The following is a 25,760-nucleotide window of genomic DNA, read 5'->3' as shown; positions in this document are numbered from 1 at the left end:
TATAACAAGACTGCAACCAAGGACAGCTACTGAACTACTGACTAATAGGGCAGGTTAGTATAGAATGAGGCAGGGTAAAATAGATTTGTGAGTTCTTAATCCTCCCCAAACCTTGGACAGTAGTATAACATCCCAACATAAAACAAAATGTATAAATCAGTTGAAAATACAGGACTTCAGATAGCACAATGCAAACAAAACAAAATAGAGACTCTATTAAAGTACAGAGAACTCACAGTTACTGACAGCTTGTTATAAGTCAATAACAATAATAAATTATGTTCTCCAAGTTTAAAGATCATTCCACAGCTTAGACCACAGCATCCTTGCTTCTGATTTGTTTAGTCTGCACTTAGTACACAATACTTACAGGAGCATAAATAAAGATCGGTGAATATGAGGAATACAAATTTGTTTACTAATTAGCTGACATCAGAAGTAGTTCTGTTATTTTTGCTTGGCAGGCCAAAGGGCTATGTGACCTTTTGTCATCACTTTGTGTCTGTCCTTGAAATTTTCTTTTAAATGATCGTCTCTTTTTTCAAATTCTTTATTACCCAAGTTCACACCTAAGAAGTAGTTCTGTTGTTTTATTTTAACCTGTTCAAAGGGCTATTTGACCTTTTCATCCATTGTGTGTGTCATTTTTGTTGAAAAAGGGAGAAATAGCGATCCTACATTCCTTCGTCGTCCGCAAATATTCAAAGTTTTTAAAATTTTAAGAACTTTCTTAAACTATCCTGGATATTTACCAAACTTGGACAGAAGCTTGATTGACTTGGGTAGAATCGACTTTGGGCCGGATCGACTTGGAGGCCTGATCAATTTATGAAAACCACTTGTAAGATTCCTTAATTTAGACTTGACAAATTGTTATGCTTTCACTATACTCATACAATGTATACTTATTTTATTGCATGACCCATGTTATAAATACATTATACAAATTGGTTCTTGGAAGAAATCTTCTTATCTTTGCATTCATTGCATGTTATATATCGTATTTTTATCGCACGATTTCATTGTTGTAGTCTTATGTACCATGGAATGCTCTTCTCTGTTTAAGCGGGAAACTGGAAACATACTGACCTATTGTTCTGTGTCTTACTTTTGGCATAAAAAAAAATCCTGATTTTTCACTGAAAGATTGACTAAAAGGAATATCGTTTGTAGCAGTCATATTTGTGTTTTGTTCATTATTTTGTACATACATTAGAAAGTTATTTGTTTTACATTGTCATTTCGGTGACTTTAATAGCTGACTATGTGGCATGGGTTTTACTCATTATTGAAGGCCTCACAGTGATTATAGTTGTTAATTAATGTGTCATATTTGGTTTCTTGTAGAGAGTTGTCTTATTTGCAATCATACCACATTATTTTCAAATAAAAGACAAACAATTCATTTTTTGAACGAAATATTCCGATAGTTTTAATTTAGGATTATTTACCTGCTTAGTCTAGTAAAAGTATGACGACCTTGTGTTTTGAATACTAATAAAGTCCTTATAAAAGACACAGTGGTAAATACTGTCAGCTTTGGTACAAAATTGTGTATGAAAATTGATTTGAATAGAAAACCAATGATATAGTGTAGCCTTCCACTATGAGACAAAATAAGTATATGCACAACAAGAAAACACAAAAAAAAAGGAAAGCAACAGCGCTTTTATTGCTGTTTTTCATCTCAAAATCACAATTGTGCCTTCAACACGAAACACAAAACTCAACAAAAGACTATTTTCTACTTATTATAATAATGTCTTTGATTTGTTTTTACAGCACAAATTCTCAAGAAAAATAAAACAAGACACCATAATTCAAATGATTTTATACCTCTTTATTAAATTCTTTACAAATACATGATATACAAATATTTTTATATTGATCAATATTCACTCATTTTATCATAGATGTAAAGATTTAATGTATGACGAACATTTCATTTGGAGGAATGTAATAAAAAAAAAAACTTTTTTTTTCTGAAAATTGTTTTATTTGTACAAGAAGGTTTTTATCTGCGGACACTATGAAGTTGACCTTTTTCTTACGTCAATTTATTGCACATTCGTCGGCATGAACCCTCGAGCCTGTACCTTTTGTTGCTCAAGTGTGGGAGATTTACTTACTTTTAATGCTACAAGATAAAATTTCAATTCTGCAACAAGTTCATCTACATGTAAAATGAAAAGATCCTGATCAGTAAATTGATTTTGTATGTCAGTGAATTTTGTTGGTGATGGTAGATATTTACAAAAAGTATGTTATTAAAACAAAACTAAGGGCAAAATCTCTAAAGTGGAACAATTTTCTTCTTTATTTATTTGAAGCTTAGAAAATAAAAGTTGTTCTTGTAGTTGTAGATCCAAACAAAAAAAATGTCAGCAATTCCATTCAGATAAAGTTACTGAAAACAAAGGTCTTGGAAGTTCGCCTCTTTGTTCAGCCCACAGCATTCAATATAGTAAAAATATGTGTATCAATTGTCTTAAAGATTTTCGTCAAAGATCTCATCATATTTCTATACATAGATCTTTACTGCTTATACATTAATTTTCTGTTATTTCTTCTCCAAATCAATTGTATGGTGTAAGCTCATGGTCAACAAGCTTTTCCTTCTTTCTAAAGGCAGAGCAACAACATTTCCTGACTATAACGATGACAGCCAGAATAACAAATTCTAACAATTCGGATACGGTCAATAAACTGGCACCAAGAAATATCCCCATCTGTCCTCCTAGGATCCCTGTAAATAAATGACAACAATGAGCAAAATGTTAAACTGTTAAACAATCTTTTGCTACGCACATCTATTTCTTTTTTGTCGAAAGATTTATTTGCACTTTTGCACACGATTGATTCCTGTATTCTGTACATGTGTTGCAAGAGATCAAATGAATGTCCCCTGAAGCAGGTGCTAGGAGATGTAGGAACACAATAAAATTCGCTTTTTGAAAAGAGAATATTTTTCTGTCTTTTTTAGTTGCATAATGTTTTGTTATACATCTATCCACATGACCAGAGACATATATACACATGTGTATATATGTCTCTGACATGACCAAGTACAACAGTTGATAAGCATGACTCACTAGAGTACAAACTGTTTATTGATATTTTAATTTTAAAAAAATCAACAAAATATATTATACTTTTAGTTCAGCATTCTATTGAATGTGAACGTAGGTGTATATATGACTGGAACATCGGTGAACAGTTGATATTTGAACGCTAATATTGCTCTTATTCCCGAATAATAGATTGGAATCTACGCAATCGGCAATCCTCCGGTTAATCCGCTATTCTCCTTCTACACAGAATCGGCCGAGTTGTGGCGAATAGGTATCTGAATTCAACCTCGGTATTTGGTAGGGTTCGTGTTGCTCAGACTATATAGTTGGGTTTGTCAGAGACATATATACACATATGTCTCTGGGTTTGTGCACTGTTTTTTTTGTCTTTTTTAGCTATGACGTTGTAATCTTCTTATGTATTTGAGTGTCCTTTTGGCATCTTCAGCTCTGTTAGTTTAAACATATTTTATTGTTCAAAACAAAAAGCCTCTGTGGCACAGTGCTACCCTTCGTACAGAAGAAACACGTTTTAATAAGGTATAGGAGATCACTTATTTTTAAAATGTTTTTATATTTTTGCTTGATATATTGTACTTAAATTGAAAAAATGGGAGGAAATCGATATATTATTTTTTTTTGAAGAATCCATGCAGGACTGATTCATTTTGCAGAAGAAATGTAAACATTTCCACAAAATCCCCATTGCCATTGTCCTGTCCTGTTCTGTTCTGTTCTGTTCTGTTCTGTTCTGTTCTGTTCTGTTCTGTTCTGTGTTGTTTTGTTTTTGTTTTTCATTCAGTAGAATTTTTAATTAACCATATAAAAACAATCTTCTATAAGTCAAATCCCGAAAGTCATTTCGACTTTCTTTTCAAAGATAATACTACAGAAATAAGTAATTATAATGATCAATCATAGTATTGAAAACACATTGTAATAGTAAAAACCATGTGACATTTGTTTTGCATTGTCCGTTATGATTTTCTTATAGTAGTACTTATACATTTGGATTTAAGTAACATTTGATATCAGGATCAGATACATTTTCTGAAAGCTTCCTTGTCTTTATGCAGACAATATTAGAAAATGTTATAATAGTAAAAAGAAAGTGACTTAACGAAGAGGATCACTACGGAAAGTTATCCGGTGTGATCAACTTAAAGTATTACAATCTTCTTAACTTTCTATAGATAGATGTTTTCCTAAAAATCAAGCATTAATACAAAAATCATTAACTATTGTATTTAATGATGGATCTATTTCACAGATTTAGAAAGAATACCATGTTGTTAATGGACAAATATAGAAAGTTGCCGTTGTAAATGGGCGTTTTTCAATAAAAACGTATTTTCTTGTCCTATCCACTTTAAAAAAAAAAAAGATGTTTGATCTTTGCAAGTAATTTTTTGTGCAGTCAGTACATTGAATTAGATTTAACATTTTTAAGCAAAGAAACAGTTTATTTTTAGAGGGATTGATAAGATATTGACTTCTGAATGGTCCAAAACAACCAAAATGGCATGTCCCTAGACCGCCTGTTCAACATTCATACTCTAAAATATCGTAAAAAAAATGAATACTTTACATAAGTTCTTTAATAATTCAAAAGTATGTTCAGAGCCAACATATTTTAATAAACACATTTCAATATAGGTTTTTTAATTTCAGAAGGTGTGTCCCTCACAAAATGTCCACTACGAAACGAAGTCATTAAAATTTGCCAATAAACAGTTTTATAAAATCAATGTAAATTTTGTTTGCAAGAGATATATACATTAGGGTCTTAATACAAAAGAAGTGATGCTTTTATAACGGCAATTAAATTGTTGGTAAGAAAAATTGAGCACATCAAATGGACCAGAGTGATACCGTATTTTTAATAATGTCCCCTACGAAACGGGTCAAATCTCCTTCAGTATCTGGTTTTAAAATTATGAAAAAAATATCAGTGTACAGCTTGATAAATGCTTTGATGAATACAATCAGTCTTGTTACTATTGCAGTATAGGGATTGTGGGGAAAAATAAAACATGCGAATACGTCCCTTACGAAACGGTCCTCTACGAAACAAGTATGGGAGAAAAACGTTTCGTAGTGGACACTACCACTACCATGGAGTCTTTTTTTTAATCTTTTTTCAATTATATTCGTGCAAAACAAATAACAAGGGTTAGTTTCATGTAATTTTTATTATGTTTTTACTAACATATAATAGGGTTGATGTCAACTACGAAACTTTTTGTCCACTACGAAACGGTTTTGTCCACTACGAAACGCATCAAAATGTCCACTACGTAACACGAGTTGAACCTTCATATGTGAAGTACTGTCTAATCTTTATCGATAAAAATGGTTTTCCAATTCAGAAAAAAAAAAAATGATATTTTTCTAGTATTTAAAGTAAACAAACTGGAATGTCTATAGGAAACATTTAAAATTGCAAAAAATATGTGTGTTAAGAAGAAATTTCGTAGGGGACATAAGTCCCCTACGACACAGTACACAAATTATGAAAATAATATCATTTTAAAGAATATTTAAGATTGCACTTTTTGTTTACAAACAGGTCTATTATAGAGGTGTTCAAAATAACTCTTGAAATTAAATTTTAGACAAGTTGATTTTCCATTTTTTTTAGGTCTGAAATTTACGCTTTTATTGAAAAACGCCCAAATACCAAATAAGTACACATAGTTTCACATGATTGACCACGTGACATTATATTTCTATGCTCACCCACTATATCTTCTGGATTGTACTCTGGGATAGACTCCACAAACAAATAACTTAGCGAATCGTAATATAATCTTGCCTCCAAGATCGTGTTCCTGCAAAAAGATATTATGAGACATTCTAATCAGAATGATTGAAAAAAAAATAATATCAAAAAGTAAAATCACAAGAATACTAAACTGATAAAAATTCAAAAAGTATAGTCCCCAATAAAATGGCACAATCAAAAGTTTAAACACATCAAACACATCAAACGTATGGAAAACAGCTGTCATATTCCTGACTTGGTACAGACATTTTCTTATGTAGAAAATGATGGATTAAACCTGGTTTTATAGATAGTCAAACCTTTCACTTGTATGATAGTCGCATTCCATTTTATCAATGACAACGATGTGTGAACAAGAAAAACAACATTATATGCGAAAATGTTAAATAGAGAGGTACAGCAGTCAACATTTTGTAATAATCTTAATCACTATAAAGCAAATCAAACAAATTCTTATGTGCACAGAGAAATCATTTGTTCAAAATATCAGTCTACATACTAGACCTTGACTAGAGGAATCATCAGGTCATTCTAAGACCAATAGACAATTTGCATGTATCACATCCGAAAAAAAACCTTCAAACAATAGAGTCTATATCAATTATGAATTGACACAGTTTTACGTGAAGGTGTCATCAGCTATCCCTTTATCCTTTTTGATAATTTTATGTTCATTGTTTAATTTAGAAACCTGGACACTTTTTGGTCAGAAAACACTGTCAAACATCAAAACATACTATCCACACTGATCTGTGTCCACACTTGTTTACGTTAGAAAAACACTTTATTTCTCATCTACATGTACGATTAAACCCGAACTAACTTTCCAACCTTATCCACCAATATTGTCTAAAAATAACTGATATCGGCGATACATATTTACATATATGGCTTGATTTGTAAGAAGCTAAACACATCATGAACTGAACGCCACCAAAAGCTTACTTGATGTCTGTGTATCCTATCTGCTGAAGTGGCGGGTAATAGACGTCTGCCGGGAACAATGCTGTCGAGATTGATTGATCAAAGGTCGTGAACTCGCACGATATCTGACATTCACATTGCTCTTTCAGTTCTCCACTTGAATCAAACTCAACTGTAAATATTTACAATAATTAAGTACACAACGAATACATATATATAAAGTAAGAGAGACAAGACACAGCATATGTTAATTTGATGGATCAATTTCCCTTTCCTCAATCTTTTTCTCTTTTGCTGTGTTTTAAATCAAAAACCGAAAACTGAAAATGACTGAAAGCCTGAAATTCAATTCGCCATGAATAATGTGAAGGTAGCAAACATATACCTGTGCATCAGGAGGACATCTGACCGGTGTCCACACTGTGTTCATGTAACTACTGCAAGTGTAGTAGTACGTATCCTTTTAAAATTAAAACTCCCAAAGTATCAAATTAAAAGAGGTATCATGCTAGTGTTACTGTATTGCTTAAATCGTTTTTCCTAAACGTGGATGAACGGATACCACAGTTTGGAATGCACGATACATTCAATTGCAGGAAGAAATAACTTTAGCTGTATTTGGCAAAATTCTTATTAATTTTTGGTCCTCAATGCTCTTCAACTTCGTACTTTATTTGGCTTTTTTAACTTTTTTTTATTCGAGCGTCACTGATGAGTCTTTTGTAGACGAAACACAAGTCTGGGGCAATTGCAAAATTTTAATCCTGGTATCTATGATGAGTTTATTTGTACCTAAAACGATAAGTTAAGGAAGTCTGTCGTAGTAAAACCTTAAGTATTTCGTATTTCAAATGACCTCCACTAGCAGTTGCAGTGGCATCGGGCCAGTGGTAAACCAGGTCAAACCTTCCTTGTCATATCCATTAATGTCACAGAATAAAACCTAATGAGATTTTAACTGGAGATGAATAACAAGACGGTAAACATAGAGAAGCAGGAATTACTTACAATGCACATACTATTGTTCGTATTGCCAAAAATTGAAAAAAGAGTGCGCAATTTTCCAAAAAGGATAATTCAATATTTTTCAGTTTAATCGCATATAACTTGTGTATTTCTAAGCAAAAAAAAACAAACAAAAACAAACAAACACCCAAACTATATAAACAATCGTGATCTGATATGACCTACCTTCATGCTGATAATAGCAAGTTGCTGTTTGGGCTGGTGTGCAAAGTGTCTCATTTCCTGAATCATATAGAATTAGTGTTAAATTCAAACTAAACTACACGATACCAATTGAAAACTTATGTGTTTTTATACATGAACAGTTTGTACACTGGAAATGTTTTTGAAAGCTATATACATACAAAGGTTTTGAAAAATTAACTCCTAAGTTTCATTTAACCAGAACTGATTTAAAATTTTATCTTATGTAATCATAACATTTGGAAAGTCGTTAACAAAGATAACTAGTAAACAGGAAATGCTACTTAGTAACCAAAAAGCTGGGAAAGCTTCAATTGGGAATTTTATATCCCAGATAATTTCATAAACAAACAGGTATTTTGAATTAAAATGCTTGATACACCGACAAATCTTACAAATTCAACAAAAAAGAAAAGAAAAACACAATTGTGAAATACTAGTACTAAATATGTATATAACTAATAATTATAAAGTAATGGAATGAATATATGTCTAAAGTTTTCAATTGCCGTAGTTCTGTTTTAAGTGAAGCTGCAAATCTTTTGAACGATGAGAGGACACACATAAAGTCAGGAACCTGATTTTCAGTGGTTGTGGTTTCTTAATGAGGTTAATAGGTGTTTCTCGTTTCTGTTTTTTTTTTATATATATATAAATTAGACCATTGGTTTTCCTGGTTTGAATGGTTTAACACTAGTTATTTTTTTGGCTCTTTATATAGCTTCCATTTCGATGTGAGCCAAGGCCCCGTTTTGAAGACCGTACTTTGACCTATAATTTTGTTTACTTTTACACACTGTGACCTGGATGAAGAGTTGTTTCATTGACACTCATAACACATCTTCTTAAATCTATATCTTCCTACATTAAGCGTAACTTGCCTGGATCAGTAACCGCTCTGCATCCACATTTCTCTACAATATAGTTCCTACGACACTCTAACAGACATCCGGCTCGACTGTAGTATGGGTAATATTTCAATGGATTTACATAATCAGCAGAGTTGACATCCACACAATACTGATCACCTCCAGCCTTGTACGGGGCAGGTAAGTATTTGTACTGTAAAACGTAAAATCAGAAAAATATTGAAATATTGAACTCCGAGGAAAATTCAAAACGGAAAATCCCTAATCAAATGGCAAAATCAAAGCTCAAACAAATCAAACGAATGGAGAACAACTTTCATATTGTTGGTAAAGGCATTTTCTCAAGTAGAAAATGGTGGTTTAAACCTTGTTTTAAAGCTAGATAAACCTCTCACTTGTATGGCAGTCGCATCAAACTCCATTATATTGACAACGATGTGAGAAAAAAATGACACAAATAGGGGTATAACAGCAACACGAACCCCACCAAAAACTGGAGGTGATCTCGTGTGCTCTTGAAGGGTAAGCAGATCTTGCTCTACATGAAGCACCATTAAAGAATCAGCAACATTAAACCTGTGTAACGTGGTACTTTAAGAGCAACAAACAACCAAATTAATAGATATTAATGTTAACTAGGCACTTATTCTCGACTAGAGTCTAGTATCCATTTAACTTTTGAATGTCACTTATTTAAGAAATAAATACTCCATAAAGAGTTATCACAAATTGTTACTGCTTATAACAAAGCACACTGATCTGTTATACAACACCCGTAATTCGATTCGCATTAACTGATTCGAATTAGTTTAATTCGCATTCGTAACGTTTTATGTCCAAACGTTAATTCTAAATCGAATTGCAATGCGCGTCAAAATCGCTAAAGTACTGTCCGAACGCCGTTAACTTTTAATTCGTATTTACAAAAACGCATTTCTAATGGGAATTGGATAATGCGATTTAGCCAATTGGAATTAAAAAAGTAGAGTGTGTGAACCCGATTTGCTTATTCGATTCTCATTTGATTCGAATTCAATTCATTGGCCGATCTTTTGGCTGATCATTTTGGCTCCAACTGGATGTATAGTATAACAATGAAAATGTGCTACACCTGGTGATAGATTTGAATGAGATCTAGAAATACGAAGGGTGCCACATTTTGAGCAGGATCTGCTTACATTTCCTCTGGATTTTGGTTTTTTTTTCTCATGTAGCGCAGTCTCTTGTTTGCTATGTAGCGTTTTATTTACTGTTGTTTGTGTTTTTGGTCTTTTTTCCCTCTTTTTTCCATTTCATTGTCAGTTTATTTCAGACGATTGAGTTTGAATATTACTTCGGATACTTTTGTGTGTCTTTTTCTAATAATTTTAAAATTTAATAAATGCAAACACGATAAATTATGATGCATATGTTCACATGTTGCACCCGTCATTTTGCTTATGGTTAGTACAAATTCGTCGATAAGTCTCATTCAGAGTTGTCATAATTATGGAAAACAAAAACGTTATCGATGTAAATGAGTTACGATAGGAACAGATATATTCCTGTCTTTGTCAATAATTTGGGAGTAAGTCTCCTTTCGAATATGAGAATTCTTTGACCTGATGTTTTATTCATTCCGGACGTTAAAATATCTCAGTTGATAAGCAAGAGGTTGCTTCTTTTTTGGCGAAAAATCAAATAAAGGCATACACTTTATGTAAACAAACTTCCAGCAATGTTGTGAGATGGAACTATTAAAATTATCACGGAAGCTTCTATTTGAAAGGGACTTTCGAATTTGTATCTTTATTGGAGCTTTGTTAAATTATTTTTTTAACTTTTAAAGCAGTCAAGAGTTAGCTGACTTCTACTGTGTATCAGTCTATCGTTCTTTAATGTCTATTATGGTAATCAGACATTGTAATGACTGACATTTCCATTTCCTACAGGACGTGTCTTTGTGAATAATAAGACAGGAGATTCAGGATGAGCAGGAAATGTATTCGTAATAACGTAACACTATGAATATCATATATCTTTTACATTATGTTTGAGTCATAGCTTTTTTTCGACTTGATACAACGATTAAATGTAACAATGAGGATTTGTTTCCGTGTTGCCTATGAAACAAGAATTAACCAAAATGCGAAGGATAAAGATACAAACACCAAGTGGTGAATTAAAAAATCATCGAAGTGTATACAATTTCAAACACATGGGGATAACATAATTGTTAGCAATTCAAAAGACAACAAAAACCAATAGCCTGGTTCAAATTAAAAAAAATAAGAACGAAAAATAAGTTTAGCATAAATTAATCAGCAACATCCATTGGACGTTTAGCTGTTATCTTGTGATAGAAACCTGGGAAATGTGATGAGCATGTTTGTGAACACTTAACCGTATCATATGTTAACTTGAATGGTGCGACATGTGGAGCAGGATCTGCGTACCCTTCCGGAGCACCTGAGATCACTCCCAGTTTTTTTGGTGGGGTTCGTGTTGCTTATTCTTATGTTTTATATGTTGTGTCGTGTGTACTATTGTTTGTCTTTTTGTCTTTTTCATTTTTAGCCATGGCGTTGTCAGGTTATTTTCGATTTATGAGCTTGACTGTCCCACTGGTATCTTTCGTCCCTCTTTTGATACAGATGCAACAATACTATATGAGTTCAAACTGTAAAAATCATTTGGCAAGGGATTGAATCCACGAAGTGTGACGAGGGAATACAAATATGGTCACTTGGTCTTATTCTGTCCGTCAATAAAATGCTTGCTAAAGTGTGGCGTCCGTTTGGCTGTGCAAAATGTACAAGTTTGCAGTCATTTTTGGTCAGAATGGGGAAGTTAAATCCGATTCCTGAAGTAAAGAGATGCTACGCTCTTTGCACGTTTAGAACCCTTGTAACAACTCTTCGAGAGGTCCGTAGTTGGTCTGTTGCAAGGCAAAATATCTGTCCCTACCCAATATACCTACATTTTCCAGTGGCAGGCAACATTTCTCCGACCATCCATCATGATGGCTTCTATTTATAAGACCTACGTATTGCTTTTATTGTTAACTTATTCTCGTCCTGAATATGCATGACATATTTGACATTGGACGTTTAGTAACAATAATCAATCAACAAGGAATTGAACTATCAGATCGGAAGTAGCCATGTATACAACTGTCAAAAATGTTGCAAAAAATAGTAATTAACGATCTGAGTTTCAACCTCAATTTCAACTAACAAATGGACCAAGTTTTCCAGATTAAAATAGTAATCAGTGCACCTACAACGGATTTCGTTTTCAGCATATTAGAAAAAAAATATTACCTTTTGCAATACCAACATATATAAATCGACAAGATGTAGTAATTAGATAGCAACTATAAGATGGTTTATGTATTAAACCTTTTATATAACATTATCCAAAAATGTATGCACTGAGCTATATCAAGGTGTACACAATGCCCAAATCCTAAAAAAAAATCCTACTTTGTTACTGAATGAAAGTATAATTAATTATCGCTATTTTACGAAATTTTCCCTTGATATTACTGACTGATAATTTCCTTTCTCAACACAGTAGAGTGATATGAAAATTTATCGCCAGAAACTAAGGACTAACGTTCCCATTGTCAATGAAATTAACAACGTCGTCTTATGTTAAGATGGTACTCAACACCCTTCACTAAAATTAATTTGACTCGTTTAATTTTCATAAAATTTTGATAAAGTATTTACTTTGACCCTTTGACAAAAATGTAAAAATTTCAAAAAATTTGAACCAACCATTATATCAGAAAAATTACACTGGTTATATAGCAGTTCGACAAATACTAACTTTAATCATTGAAAAGCTTAATATTCTATTAACAACACAACGTAATAAAAACGTTTAACTGATTTTACAGAGTTATCTCCCTGTAGTGTTAGGTACCACAATAAAAGGTACATCATCTAAACTCGACTGATTTTCTCACTTTCGACGTACCGACTCGAGCGAGAAAATCTATCTCGTTTAGATGACCAACGATAATATATAAATCTACTTTTACCTTTGTCATTTTCATTGATACATAGGTTGACATTCCTGGCGATAAAATAAAACCTTTGTTGTTGACGTCTGGTTCTTCTTCAGGATCATGAAGGACTATCTAAAGAATAAGTACATGTTTTAAGTTATAAAACCAGGTTCAATCCATCATTTTCTACATATGAAAATGTCTGTACCTACATAGGATTTTGACAGTTGTTATGCATTCGTTTGATGTGTTTTGAGCTTTAGATTTTGCAATTTGATCAGGGACTTTCCCTTTTAAATTTTCCTCGGAGATCAGTATTTTTGTGATTTTACTTTTTTTTTTTTACATTTTTCAAAGACAGAAGAAAGTTTATACAAATCTTTTTCAAGACATATGTTATGGTTTGAAATACTTTTATAACCCCAATTAGTACATTCTATATTATGAACTATATAAATATTTATTGTTATAGGATAAATAAAGTGAAAGGTTTAGTTTACACTTCAAATACAACATAATGAACTTATTTGGTGATCCTTTTAAGGTTATCCATACAAAGTAAATAATAAATGAGGTTTTAATGAGTATTTTATTACTTAATTGGACAAGTTCACATAATATAAACAATGAATGTTTCTTTAAATCAATGTTTGCTTTTATTTGGGAAATTGTGTTTAAAGCATTCCAAATCAGGAAAGCAAGCAATTAAGATAATATAGTTCAGTATCTTGCAACCACATTTACTTAGTAGTTTATATTTGTAGTCTTCACTCCGTCAGATATTTTTTTTTTAAATTGAACTTTAATTTACAATTTAATAGAATGTTAACAAAAAGTAAAATCACAAAAATACTGAACTTCGAGGAAAATTCAAAACGGAATGTCCCTAATCAAATGACAAAATATAAAGCACAAACACATCAAACGAATGCATAACAACTGTTATTTTCCTGACTTGGAACAGTCATTTTCTTATGAAGAAAATGGTGGATTAAACCTGGTTTAATAGCTATTTAAACCTCTCATGTGTATGACAGTAGCATAAAATTCCATTATGTTGACAACGATGTGTGAACAAAACAATGACATAATAGGACAAACTGTGTGAACAAAACAATGACATAATAGGACAAACTGTGTGAACAAAACAATGACATAATAGGACAAACTGTGTGAACAAAACAATGACATAATAGGACAAACTGTGTGAACAAAACAATGACATAATAGGACAAAACAATGACATAATAGGACAAACTGTGTGAACAAAACAATGACATAATAGGATATGTATGAAGAAGCACACAAAGGCATAAAGATAAAGCATATTAGCAAAATTAAAGACAAGAATACAAAAATTTACAATTGCACAATAACATAACGACGAGATGTATAAGTACAGAGCCACGTCATATGTACCAAAGAAAAACAAAAGGCATATAGAAAAAGCACATTTGCAAAATTGAAGGACAAGAATACAAAACTTATCAGAGAACAATAACACAATGACGGGATTTAAAAGTACAGAACTTAGCTTTTCAAATAAACTATCAATAAACCAATAAAACATATAATGAAGATAGAATGCTAATGTAATACTGCAGCAATTTTACATCCTATTTATCTGCTGAATACGACAGATATAATCAGACACACCCACCACTTGTATCAAACATTAAATTTTCCACCAGCTTGAAATATTTTCTGTCCCTTTTATTCTGATTTGAAGTATTACTACTTTCTTGGTATAAAAGAGATTTAAAAAGGATACGTCGACAAATATCTATTACGTAAGTCTATATATTTCTGTAATTGTTAATGACAGTGTAAAAACCACAAATATCATGGTGTAAATTGTATAGATTTGAAGAATATTCTTTATCAAGACCTGTAAAATATACGGTTTTGAGTTTTTCTCGGCATTTAGACTATAGTTCTCTGTTTAAAAATATTCAGTTATATGCCGTTATACGATGAGATTTTTGAAGAACACTCATGGAGTTGCGATACTGTAAATTGAAGTAAAGATTAAACTGTTTGGGAATACCTCTGATTTGAAATAAATTGAGGGAAAATTGTACTTCCTTTCTTTCTTTCTTTCGGATATATTGTCCAAATGGAAAACAATAGTCGTGTTCCGTTCTGGGGACGTACATGTGCAAACATTTTACTCTATATACCATAAGTGAGGGTAGTAATGTTCTTTACCGTCAGGCGTCAAACGGCTAGTTTCAGCTACCGTTAGCGTCAAATTTGTTAAGATTTTTCCGTGAATCGTCATAATATCCTTATCGTAATTCGTCAGAGGTGTCAAATAATTATCGTTATCATCATTTTCGGGAAACGATACACAGCTACTAAATGTTTTTTTTGTGAATTTTAACACTGGCTTAGTGAATAGAACTGCACTTCAAATGTTTTTCTTTTAACTTAACTGAGTTGACACTTTGTTTAAAAACAATTCAAGATACAAAAAAAAAAGAGTATACCCAAAGGAATCAATTGAAAACCATAAGTCAAATAAAAATAGATGATAAAAAACACGACACGAAACTTCAAGTGACAATATAAAGAAACAGAAAATCAAAAGAGAGCAACACGAACCCAACAATAAAAAACGGAATACTCTCATGACGTTTGAAAGGGTGAGGCGTCCCTACTCCTATTGCCCATGCAACGTCATTTTGGTTACCAATATTGCCATTTAGGAGATAACTGTATTGCAATTTAAGCTCCGACGGCATCAATTGGGGATTTGATGGTCGCAAATTAAGTTTACTGGCGACGCTTTAGCGGAGACAGTAAACGGGTATTTGCGACCATCAAATCCCCAACTGATGCCGTCGGAGCTTAAAATACAATATTGTTATCTACATTCTAATGAAACTGACAGTAAACAACGTTAAAACGTCAATTGATGCCATGTAAGTAAGTGACGTTATCCAATCAAAATGAACTTTACAAACGTTGTTGCATTAGAATGATGGATGGATTGATTGTTGTTTGCCTATTATCCAGTTTAAAAAAATATCAGGACGAGAATAAATTACTGATAAAATACGATAGGTAGGCCCTTTGTTAATAATCGCCTGGGATAAAACGCTGAAATGTGGACTGCAACTGGAAAATTGAGGTAAATTGAATACGGAAAGAAACGTATGTACGCATCAAAGAGTTTGAAAGATTCTTTGTGTACTGGGAGCGTAACTCTTATTCTACACCAGACATCGGATTTAACATCCGCTTTCTGATTGGAAGTGGCAGGGTGTTTATACACCCAAAACAATCAAACACAAGCACCAACTTGGAAAACGTTTCCCTTCCAGTGGGAAGACGACCAGACATTAGAATAAATATATTCCTCGGTCATTCTTGCAGTTCCGGATTTTTGAATTCATTCTGCTTTACTAATATACAATTTCTATTATATATCTTCATTTGTTTTGAATTTGTATGTCAAATTCCCTTTTGAAACATTGTAATCTAAAGACTATACAACACAAATGCCTACCAAAAATCAGGGTACAATCAGGTGTTCAGAAAATGTTATAAGATCCTGGTCCATATGTGGAAACTGTCGTGTTGCTTATTAATATGTAAGTACAAAAGTCAGAATTTATGATAATTGTACTTTCATACAACGCCATATTTATTCAAAAGAATAAGTAAAATAGACCATAAACTGATGAGCTTTCATTTCTAGACGTACACTGTATTTAACCAAGTAAAATTTGAAAAACCTAAGAAGAATTAATATTTCATAATATTTAATGATAACCACGTTTTATTGGGAATATCCAATTCAATTTGGAAGTAATTATAATGCTCTAGTGACATTTCTTTTGCAGTCTTAATTTGTAAACATATTTGACGAAAAGCTGATTGTGTGTTTCTGCATGCATGCACATCTTACTCTTCCAGCAATAGTTGAAAAAAACCTCACACAGTTCAAATTCATTACAACATATAAAAGTGTATGTATCGAAACGGTGAAGATATGTGAATTCTTTTTTATGAAATGAACAAATATGTTCAAATTTGCTGATACAAATTATATAGAAAAAGCAAATAAAAAATACTAAGTATGAAATGTTTACAAATAAAGGCAACAGTAGTATACCGCTGTTCGAAATTCATCAGTCGATTGAAAAAAAAAATTCTGGGTTACAAACTAAAACTGAGGGAACACATCAAACATTAGAGGAGACCTACGACACAACAGAAACACAACATTAAAATGTAACATACAGATAAACGAACTATAATATAACAATGGGCATTTTCCTGATTTAGTACACATTTATTTAACATTAAAATTCCTGATTTAGTACACATTTATATAACATTAGAATGAAAACATTAAATGACAGGACTACAATACAAATAAATGGGAGGACAGAGAAACACACGATTAATAACTCACAAAAGATACCAGGTTTAAAATTTAATACGCCAGACGCGCGTTTGGTCCACCCCATGACTAACCAGTGATATCATCAATTCCTATAAGGCAAATTGTAATAATAAATTGTCGACTTTCCCTACTTAGCATGGAGTAGAGTGTCGTTAACCCTATAACATGTATAACGTATGGAGTAGAGTGTCGTTAACCCTATAACATGTATAACGTATAGTGTCGTTAACTCTATAACATGTATAACGTATGGAGTAGAGTGTCGTTAACCCTATAACATGTATAACGTATAGTGTCGTTAACTCTATAACATGTATAACGTATGGAGTAGAGTGTCGTTAACCCTATAACATGTATAACGTATAGTGTCGTTAACTCTATAACATGTATAACGTATCTTAGCATGGAGTATAGTGTCGTTAACCCTATAACATGTATAACATATCAAACATTATACAATCCTAATGAACGAAACAAAAACAAAATAGAATAAATTACTTTATGCAGTTTCAATCAGTCTTCAATTCTGGTTTATTCTCTACAATGCACTGCATTTTCATATGTATCAGATCTCACTGTGCTGTTTTAATTACATAATAAATGTCAATCAATGGGTAAATAAATCCTATGGAATGTTATATTGACTGGCAGATTAAATGTAAGAATCGCCTGCTTTCACATTTTGATCGTAACATTTTTTTTTTAAAACTAATATGATGGAATAATTTAGACTCACACAATTAATGATGAATTATTTATATCTGTACGTTCAAGTAATTTTTTTTTCGTCTCCTGTTTATTTAAAATATATCTGTTGAAAATTTCAATTTAATGTAATACACCGATATACAAACTAATCAATGATACCAAAATGATAAGACGCGTGTGTATTCTATCTAAATGGGGCTAGAATGAAATAGTTGGATGGACAGATCAATTACAAAATTGAAGAGCACTACAAATGAAAAATATAAAAAGTAGTGCCGAATTGGATTAGAGCATTCTTTTTTCAGCTGCTACTAAGACTTTGTAAAACGTCACCAGTGCATAAGCAGAAACTAGGGGTATATCAAGGATTCAGTCATGCTACCCTTTACGATTCCATTCGTGGCTACTTTCTGGTAATCATTAAATGTGAAACATTTGGCTATACTTTTTGGACCTTTTAGATTATAGCTCTTGATCTTTTATATAAGCTTTGGATTTCAAATATTTTGGCCACGAGCATCACTGAAGAGACATGTATTGTCGAAATGCACATCTGGTGCAAGAAAATTGGTACCATTAATTTTATTACCCCATTGTGTTATTTTAGGAACTAATATGTCTTTACACGGAACCAAATGTCGTTCGTTTACACAGTAATGGAACATATCCTCTAAATCAAAAGATGATTTGTTTAACCAGTCTTCAGGCACAGAAGCGTTCAACTCAGCAAATGCCGGCGATGAGTAGTTAAGATGTGGTAAAACAACTCCGAGACGACTGCTGTGTAACAAATGGGTTGTCATTACTGCACTGGCGTTGATAGAAGTTCTTTTAAGTGGCGACATGTTGCAAATTGTAACGGCAGGATAATTCATGGCCTTCACGAAGTTAATATTAATGTTGGTCAGTGTAGAATTGGTTCTGTAGTACGCATACAGTGTATACACCATGTATAAAAGAAGTGATCCCATACCTAATAAATAGTAAATATCCTTATCACCCTGTTAAAGTAAATATCAAATGACTTTTAAGCAAAATAAATCCTTTTGAATTCGGCAATAATGTTTTAATAGTACCGAACACAATGCATATTTCAGATTAAAAAAAATAACAATGAAACGATAAAGGAGACAGAAATTTCCCAATCTATTGATGATAATATAGTTTGTCATTAAAGAACCTAAAACGAGGTAAAATTTAATTAAACTGTATGATGATATTATCACAATGTACTGTCAATTCTCGCACTTAGTTATCAGAAAGTAAGAGATTTTTTTTTCTTTCAGTTTTAACAAAATTCAAGACGAAAAAGGTAGTCGCATTAATAAGATAAAAAATGAAAACAACACATTAAAAATGTCATGCGTCTGATGCGCTTTTCTGTATTTAACCTCATCAAAAACGCTCAAAGCCTACTTTTTGAAAGCCAAGGATAAAAAGCTTTATTACCAAAATGATCCTGAACAATAGATTTTGTAATAAACTTACCACCTAAGTTGATATTTACTCTCTTTCCTTGCATGTCGTAGACCATGCATAGTAGTAGTAGTCACTGATGAGTCTTTTGTAGACGAAACGCGCGTCTGGCGTAAATATTAAATATGAATCCTGGTATCTATGATGAGTTTATTTACAACCACAGGGTTGATGCCACTGCTGATGGATGTTTTATTCCCCGAGGGTATCACCAGCAAAGTAGCTTCTGTGTTGACTTGAGTTATCATTGATATGTTCATAATTATAAATGAACTGTTAACAAAACTTTGAATTTTTGAAATACTAAGGCTTTTCTACCTCAGGAATAGATTACCGTAGCTGTATTTAGCAAAACTTTTAGAAATTGTTGGTCCTCAATGCTCTTCATGTTCGTACTTTATTTGGCATTTTTATTTTTTTTTATTCGAGCGTCACGGATGAGTCTTTTGTAGACGAAACGCTCGTCTGGCGTAAATATTAAATTTGAATCCTGGTATCAATGATGAGTTTATATACCGCTGTTCTAAAGTCATAAATCAAGCCTAGTTCTATCTTATTTTTGAGAAATAGTTTTAGTCATTCTAATTTGACGTCATTTTTGTGCTGTTTCAGAATTTCAACTAATGTGACGTAATTTTTGTGCCTTTTCGACACTTCGTATGTGACGTCAATTTTTGTTCTCACTTTTTGCGTTGAGGCCTTGACTGGTTCAGATGTGTCTATTTTTTGTGTTGGTTTATCGTCGCTGGGCTTCCAAAATGTTGTAAATTACAAATTTTGCAAGAAACAAATATCTCACAAACAAGCTTTGAAAATTTTGTCAAAATGCATGCTTCCAAAATGTCGTATGTGAACTTAAACATTTTTGCAAATAGCGGTGAAAGAAAAACTTTTACATTTCTGGATTATCTGAGAACTGCAATTATTTTCACAGAAATAAAGAAATGTACAATTATTTCATTACCAAAGCCACTATACAACGATTTTCAAGTTTTCATACAACATTTTGAAAGCAAACTTTACAAACAATTGACATTGGCAATTTTGTAATAAGTCTTATTTCAAACGATTTAGTTGGTCTAACTGTATGCTATTTTGTAATACCAAAGATTTCCTCCCGCCCAGCTCATTGGTATCAAAACATTTTTTTTAGCCAAAAAGTCATATACGACATTTTCGAAGCCCAGCGACGTTATGTATGTATCTGGGTTTTGTTTTTTGTTTTCTGTAATAAGTTAATACTTCAGTTTTATCATATATATCTTTTATATTCATTTGATAAAATTTACTGTTTGCAATAGCATAAATTGTTCTAAATGATAAGGATATTCTTATCCCAAGCAGAAGACCATAGACTTATTTGGCACAACCTTGGCACAACCTTTTTGAAAATTTGATCCCCAGTGCTGTACAACTGTGTACTTGTTTTGCCTTTCGAACTTTTATATCTGGGCGTCACTGGTAAGTCTTGTGTGAACGGCGCGTTTTTTGGGTATTGAATTTTAAACCTGATGTCTTTTGTTAGCTATTATTTATGTGTTTCTTTGTCTAATATATTCTCCTATTTATTTGTATTGTATTCCTGTAATATTATGTTGTCATTTTAATGTTATATTTGACATTGCCATTGATGTGCAAGGTTTGGCATGCCACTTAATCAGGTTCAACCCGTCATTTTTTCTTTAAAAATGTCCTGTACCAAGTAAGGAATATGGCCATTGTTATATTATAGTTGGTTTCTGTGTGTGTTACATTTTAACGCTGTGTTTCTTTTGTGTCGTTTGTTTTCTCTTGTGTTTGAGTGTGAATTCACATTACTATAAGACGTGTCACGGTACTTTTCTATCCCAAATTCGTGTATTTGGTTTTGATGTTATATTTGTTATTCCCATCGGATTTTGTCTAATGCTTAGTCCGTTTCTGTGTGCATTTTTATGTTGTGTCGTTTTTCTTCTCGTTTTAGTTTGTTACCCCGATTCTGGTTTTTGTCCATGGATTTACGAGTTTTGAACAGCGGTATACTACTGTTGCCTTTATAATTCGATTGAGAGAAAACAAATCCAGGTTACAAACTTAAACGGAGGTTTGAACGAACTATAAGATAACAACTGCGATTTTCCTGACTCAGTACATGTACAGGACGTTTTAAGAAAAATGGTGGGTTGAACCAGGTTTTTTGCGGCTAGCCAAACCTCGCGCTTTAATGGTAAAAATGTCAAAATAGGAGTACAGCAGTCAACATTGTTTTACAATATTAATATCTAAAAACAAACATGTATGTATGAAGAAACACAAAAAGGTATATACTGGTAAGCAAAGCACATTAGCAAAAATGAAAGACAAGAATACAAAAATCTACATTAGCACATTAACATAATGACGCGATCACAGTTAATTTTTATTAGATATTTTTTTATATATAACTTTATAAAATATAACACGTGTTATATTAATGTTAATATAAAAAGAACTAATTCTGAGACAGGGTCATGTGGACGGGATGAATAAGTACAAAGCCACATTATTTGTACCAAAGAAACACAAAAGGCATATAGACACATTGCACTAGCAAAATTGAAGGACAAGAATACAAAATATGTCAGAGAACAATAACACAATGACGGGATGCTTAAGTACAGAACTTATCTTTTCAAATAAACTATCAATAAACCATTAAAACAAATATATTGAAGATAGAATGCTAATGTTATACCATAGAGCAATTTTACACCCTATTTATCTGCTGAATACGACAGATGCAATAAGACACACCCACCACTTGTATCAAACATTGAATTTTCCATAAGCTTCACATATTGTTTGTCTCTCCTATTCTGATTTGAAGTATTACTTTTTTCTTGGTATTCTAAAGATTTAAAAAGGCTACGTCGACAAATATTCATCACGTAAGTCTATATAATTTTTAATTGTTAATGAAAGTGTAAAAACCACAAATAGCATTGTGTATATTGTAAGGATTTGAAGGATATTCTTTACCTGTAAAATATACGGTTTTGAGATTTCTTCCGGCATATAGACTATAGTCCTCAGTTTAAAAATATTCCGTTATATTTCGTTATATGATAAGATTTTTGAAGTACACCCATGGAGTTGTGATACCATAAATTCAAGTTTAACCTGTTTTGGAATGCCTGTGATTTGAAATAAGTTGAGAGGAATTTGCCCTATTCCTTCTTTCAGATAGATTGTCCAAATGGAAAACAATAGTCGTTTACCGTTCTTGGAACATTAAACGTGCATATATTGTACTAGTTATAGACCATAAGTTTGTAAATTAGAACCATTAAAAGTATTAAAATAAAAAATTAAAAACTAAAAAAAGACGAACCATCGAGTTTAGACAAGCAAATAATCAGACTTCGGCTGTTGTCTTCTAATTGATCGGGTTGTTGTCTCTTTGACACATGCCCCCTTTTCATTCTTAATTTTATGATCACAAACATATCATCTTACTAGATCTACTTACCAGAAAGAAAAAGAATCTACTTTCTTTAATATACTTGGACGAATTAAAGGGCTTGAGAAAAAAGCCAAACTGAGTTCGCCGTTTCAGGATCTAATACATTTCTGGTAATTTTTTCAAAAGCGTACACCAAAATGTTGTGTTTGGTTTAAACGTTCTTATAATGGAAATTCAACCCATGACATGGCGTTATGTTCATTTTGGTGTACAAGCAATGATATGACCAATAGTCCTTTAAATTCTAAAAAGACCAATTTGCAATTAAAAATGACTTACCTTCACACCAGCAGCAAGATTTGTACTGTAGACATACTCGTCCTGTTTCACATCTATGTAGAAGGTCAAGGCTGTTGTAGATCCAGTCATGCTACCCTTCACTATACCATTTGTAGCAACCTTCTGGTAATTATTAAATGTGAAACATTTACCCCATTGTGTTATTTTAGGAATTAATATGTCTTTACACGGAACCAGATGACGTTCGTTTACACAGTAATGGAACATATCCTCTAAGTCAAATGATGATTTGTTTAACCAATCTTCAGGCACAGGATCATTCAACTCAGCAAATGCCGGCGATGAGTAGTTAAGATGTGGTAAAACAACTCCAAGGCGACTGCTGTGTAACAAATGGGTTGTCATTACCGCACTGGCGTTGATAGAAGTTCTTTTAAGTGGCGACATGTTGCAAATTGTAACGGCAGGATAATTCATGGCCTTCACGAATTTAATATTAATGTTGGTCAGTGTAGGATTGGTTCTGTAGTACACATACAGTGTATACACCGTGTATATAAGAAGTGATCCCATACCTATCAAAGCAAATATCCATATCACCCTGAAAATCAAATTATAAAATGACTTTTAAGCGTAATAGATAATTTCTAATTCGGCAACAATGTTTTAACTGAGCGAAAACAATATATATGTAGGACTCTAAAGTGCGATGGGGATGCTTAAGTACGATAATCACGCTAAAGTGCGATGGTCTTCGCTAAAGTGCGATGGTCTATGGTAAAGTGCGATGCTTACATACGCTAAAGTCCGATGGTCCGCGAAAGTGTAGATATAAAAACATAGTTTGATTATGACGTTAACAGTCGTTTATACAAACCAAAAAAATATGTGCTTTCCGGAAGATACATTACGAATATTTGATTAACAACTTTTAAACCGGAATGTGCTTGACTTTATTTCAAACCTAACCTGGCTTAGTCGGATAAAACAAATGTGTTTATTTTCGGGTGCAGGAAAAAAGACTTGTGTCTTGCGCAGGATAGTCCTTTGACAACATTTCTATATAGATACACAATAGTATACGCAGCGGTATCCTGTTTCCTGTATCCTGCTTCTATTCGAAAAAAAAAATCATTGTTTACTTTGCAGTCTACATAGAGTCCCATTAAAATAATGTCAATTTTATTGAAAATTAACGTCGGTAAGATAGAGGTATTTGTAACTTATGTGACGACGGTAAGGGGAGTGTTCATAGTAGTGATTGACTGTGTGTACGGCAAGCTACACAAATTATCACGATATCAATGCGCCCGAATTTTTGAAAAATTAATTTAACAGGACATACAGTATTTTGTGACACCTAAATGACTTTTATTTAGTAATCATTACGTGGTTGGGCTTTTAAATTTAGAAACAATTAAGCCTGTCGGTAAATTATAACTAAGCCTATCACATATGTTATACCTTAGCATATGTATATACTAGCTTTTGCCCCCCAAAAAAGACAATTATTTTTTAAATCTGCACTTTAATCCCCTAACCTATGGTCCATTGCATGATAAACCATCGTGCATTAACAAAAAAACAACCATCGCACTTTAGCGTGAGACACCATCGTACTTTAGCGTACACCATCGCACTTTTGCGTGACCATCGCACTTTAGAGTTACATCGCACTTTAGAGTCCTACATATATATTTCAGATTACAAAAAGTAAGTATAAAACGATAAAAGAGGACAAACATGTCCAAATCTATTGAAGATAATATAGTCTATATACAAAATGTACCAGGATTGAAATTTTGTATTTGCGCCAGACGCGCGTTTCTTTTCAGGGACGCTCGAATAAAAAAAGGTTGAAATGGCCAAAAAAAAGTACGAAGATAAATATCATTGAGGATCAAAAGTTCAGTAAAGTGTTACAAAATACGGCTAAGGTAATCTTTTCCTGAGGTAAAAAAGTTTTGTAAAAATCTAATCTATCTTTATGACCATAGCTATGATAATTCAGGTCAGAAGTGCTGACTTCTTGGCTGGTGATACCCTCGGTTATTAAGTTATCAGAAAATTTGAGAACTCTTTTCAGTTGGTTCAAAATCCATGAAGAAAAAAGAAGTCTCGTTAATAAGATAAAAAATGAAAGCAACACGTAATAAATTCCCTTCGCCCAAAGCCCTTTTCTTGATTTCCATTCATCACGAACGTTCAAAGGCGAATATTTGAGAGTTAAGGATGTATAAGAACTTTAACAATTGAAAATCTATATTACCAAAATGGACCTAAATAATAGCCAAATCAATCTATATAAAACTTACCATCTAAGTTGATATTTACTCTCTTTCCTTGCATGTCGTAGACCATGCATAGTTGTCGTTTCTGTAAACTCCTTCCATAATGTCTGCATGCTGATAATGCTCTCTGATGTCTTTAAAAAGTCTTTCCCGGGACATTTTATATCATCAAGTTTGGTTTCAGTTTTTAATTGTTTTAAATCTATTTTTTCCTTTTTATTCACTTCAACATTTGAAATTGGGTAATTTCGAAAATCCGTTATGGTATTTTTCCCAAACGCAGGACGAACCTTCACGA

General features: G+C 32.6%; 1 protein-coding gene across 1 annotated transcript; it reads right to left on the bottom strand.

Moving 5' to 3' along the window:
• Window positions 1–1,929: 1,929 nt before the first annotated feature.
• Window positions 1,930–25,760, bottom strand: LOC143043614 (acid-sensing ion channel 2-like). Its single transcript, XM_076215841.1, has 8 exons — window positions 25,487–25,760; window positions 23,211–23,772; window positions 12,886–12,984; window positions 8,871–9,051; window positions 7,972–8,028; window positions 6,802–6,952; window positions 5,811–5,902; window positions 1,930–2,746 (listed from the first exon to the last, which is right to left on the bottom strand). Exons 1-8 carry the CDS (start codon window positions 25,573–25,575, stop codon window positions 2,577–2,579), a joined length of 1,401 nt encoding a protein of 466 aa, XP_076071956.1. The 5' UTR covers window positions 25,576–25,760; the 3' UTR covers window positions 1,930–2,576.

Source organism: Mytilus galloprovincialis, chromosome 8 (genome assembly GCF_965363235.1).
Source record: "Mytilus galloprovincialis chromosome 8, xbMytGall1.hap1.1, whole genome shotgun sequence".
NCBI lineage: Eukaryota > Metazoa > Mollusca > Bivalvia > Mytilida > Mytilidae > Mytilus > Mytilus galloprovincialis.
Note: the sequence above shows the minus strand (reverse complement) of the source record. Positions and strands in the feature narration are given on the sequence as shown.

What these genes read in the sequence shown, in the direction of transcription:
- LOC143043614 (XM_076215841.1), bottom strand. Translation starts at nt 25,575, where the DNA reads ATGCAGACATTATGGAAGGAGTTTACAGAAACGACAACTATGCATGGT. An exon ending in TATCAATGAAAATGACAAAG is followed by an intron (nt 9,052 to 12,885) that starts GTAAAAGTAGAT and finishes TACGTTTTACAG; the next exon opens with TACAAATACTTACCTGCCCC. An exon ending in CAGAGCGGTTACTGATCCAG is followed by an intron (nt 8,029 to 8,870) that starts GCAAGTTACGCT and finishes TATATGATTCAG; the next exon opens with GAAATGAGACACTTTGCACA.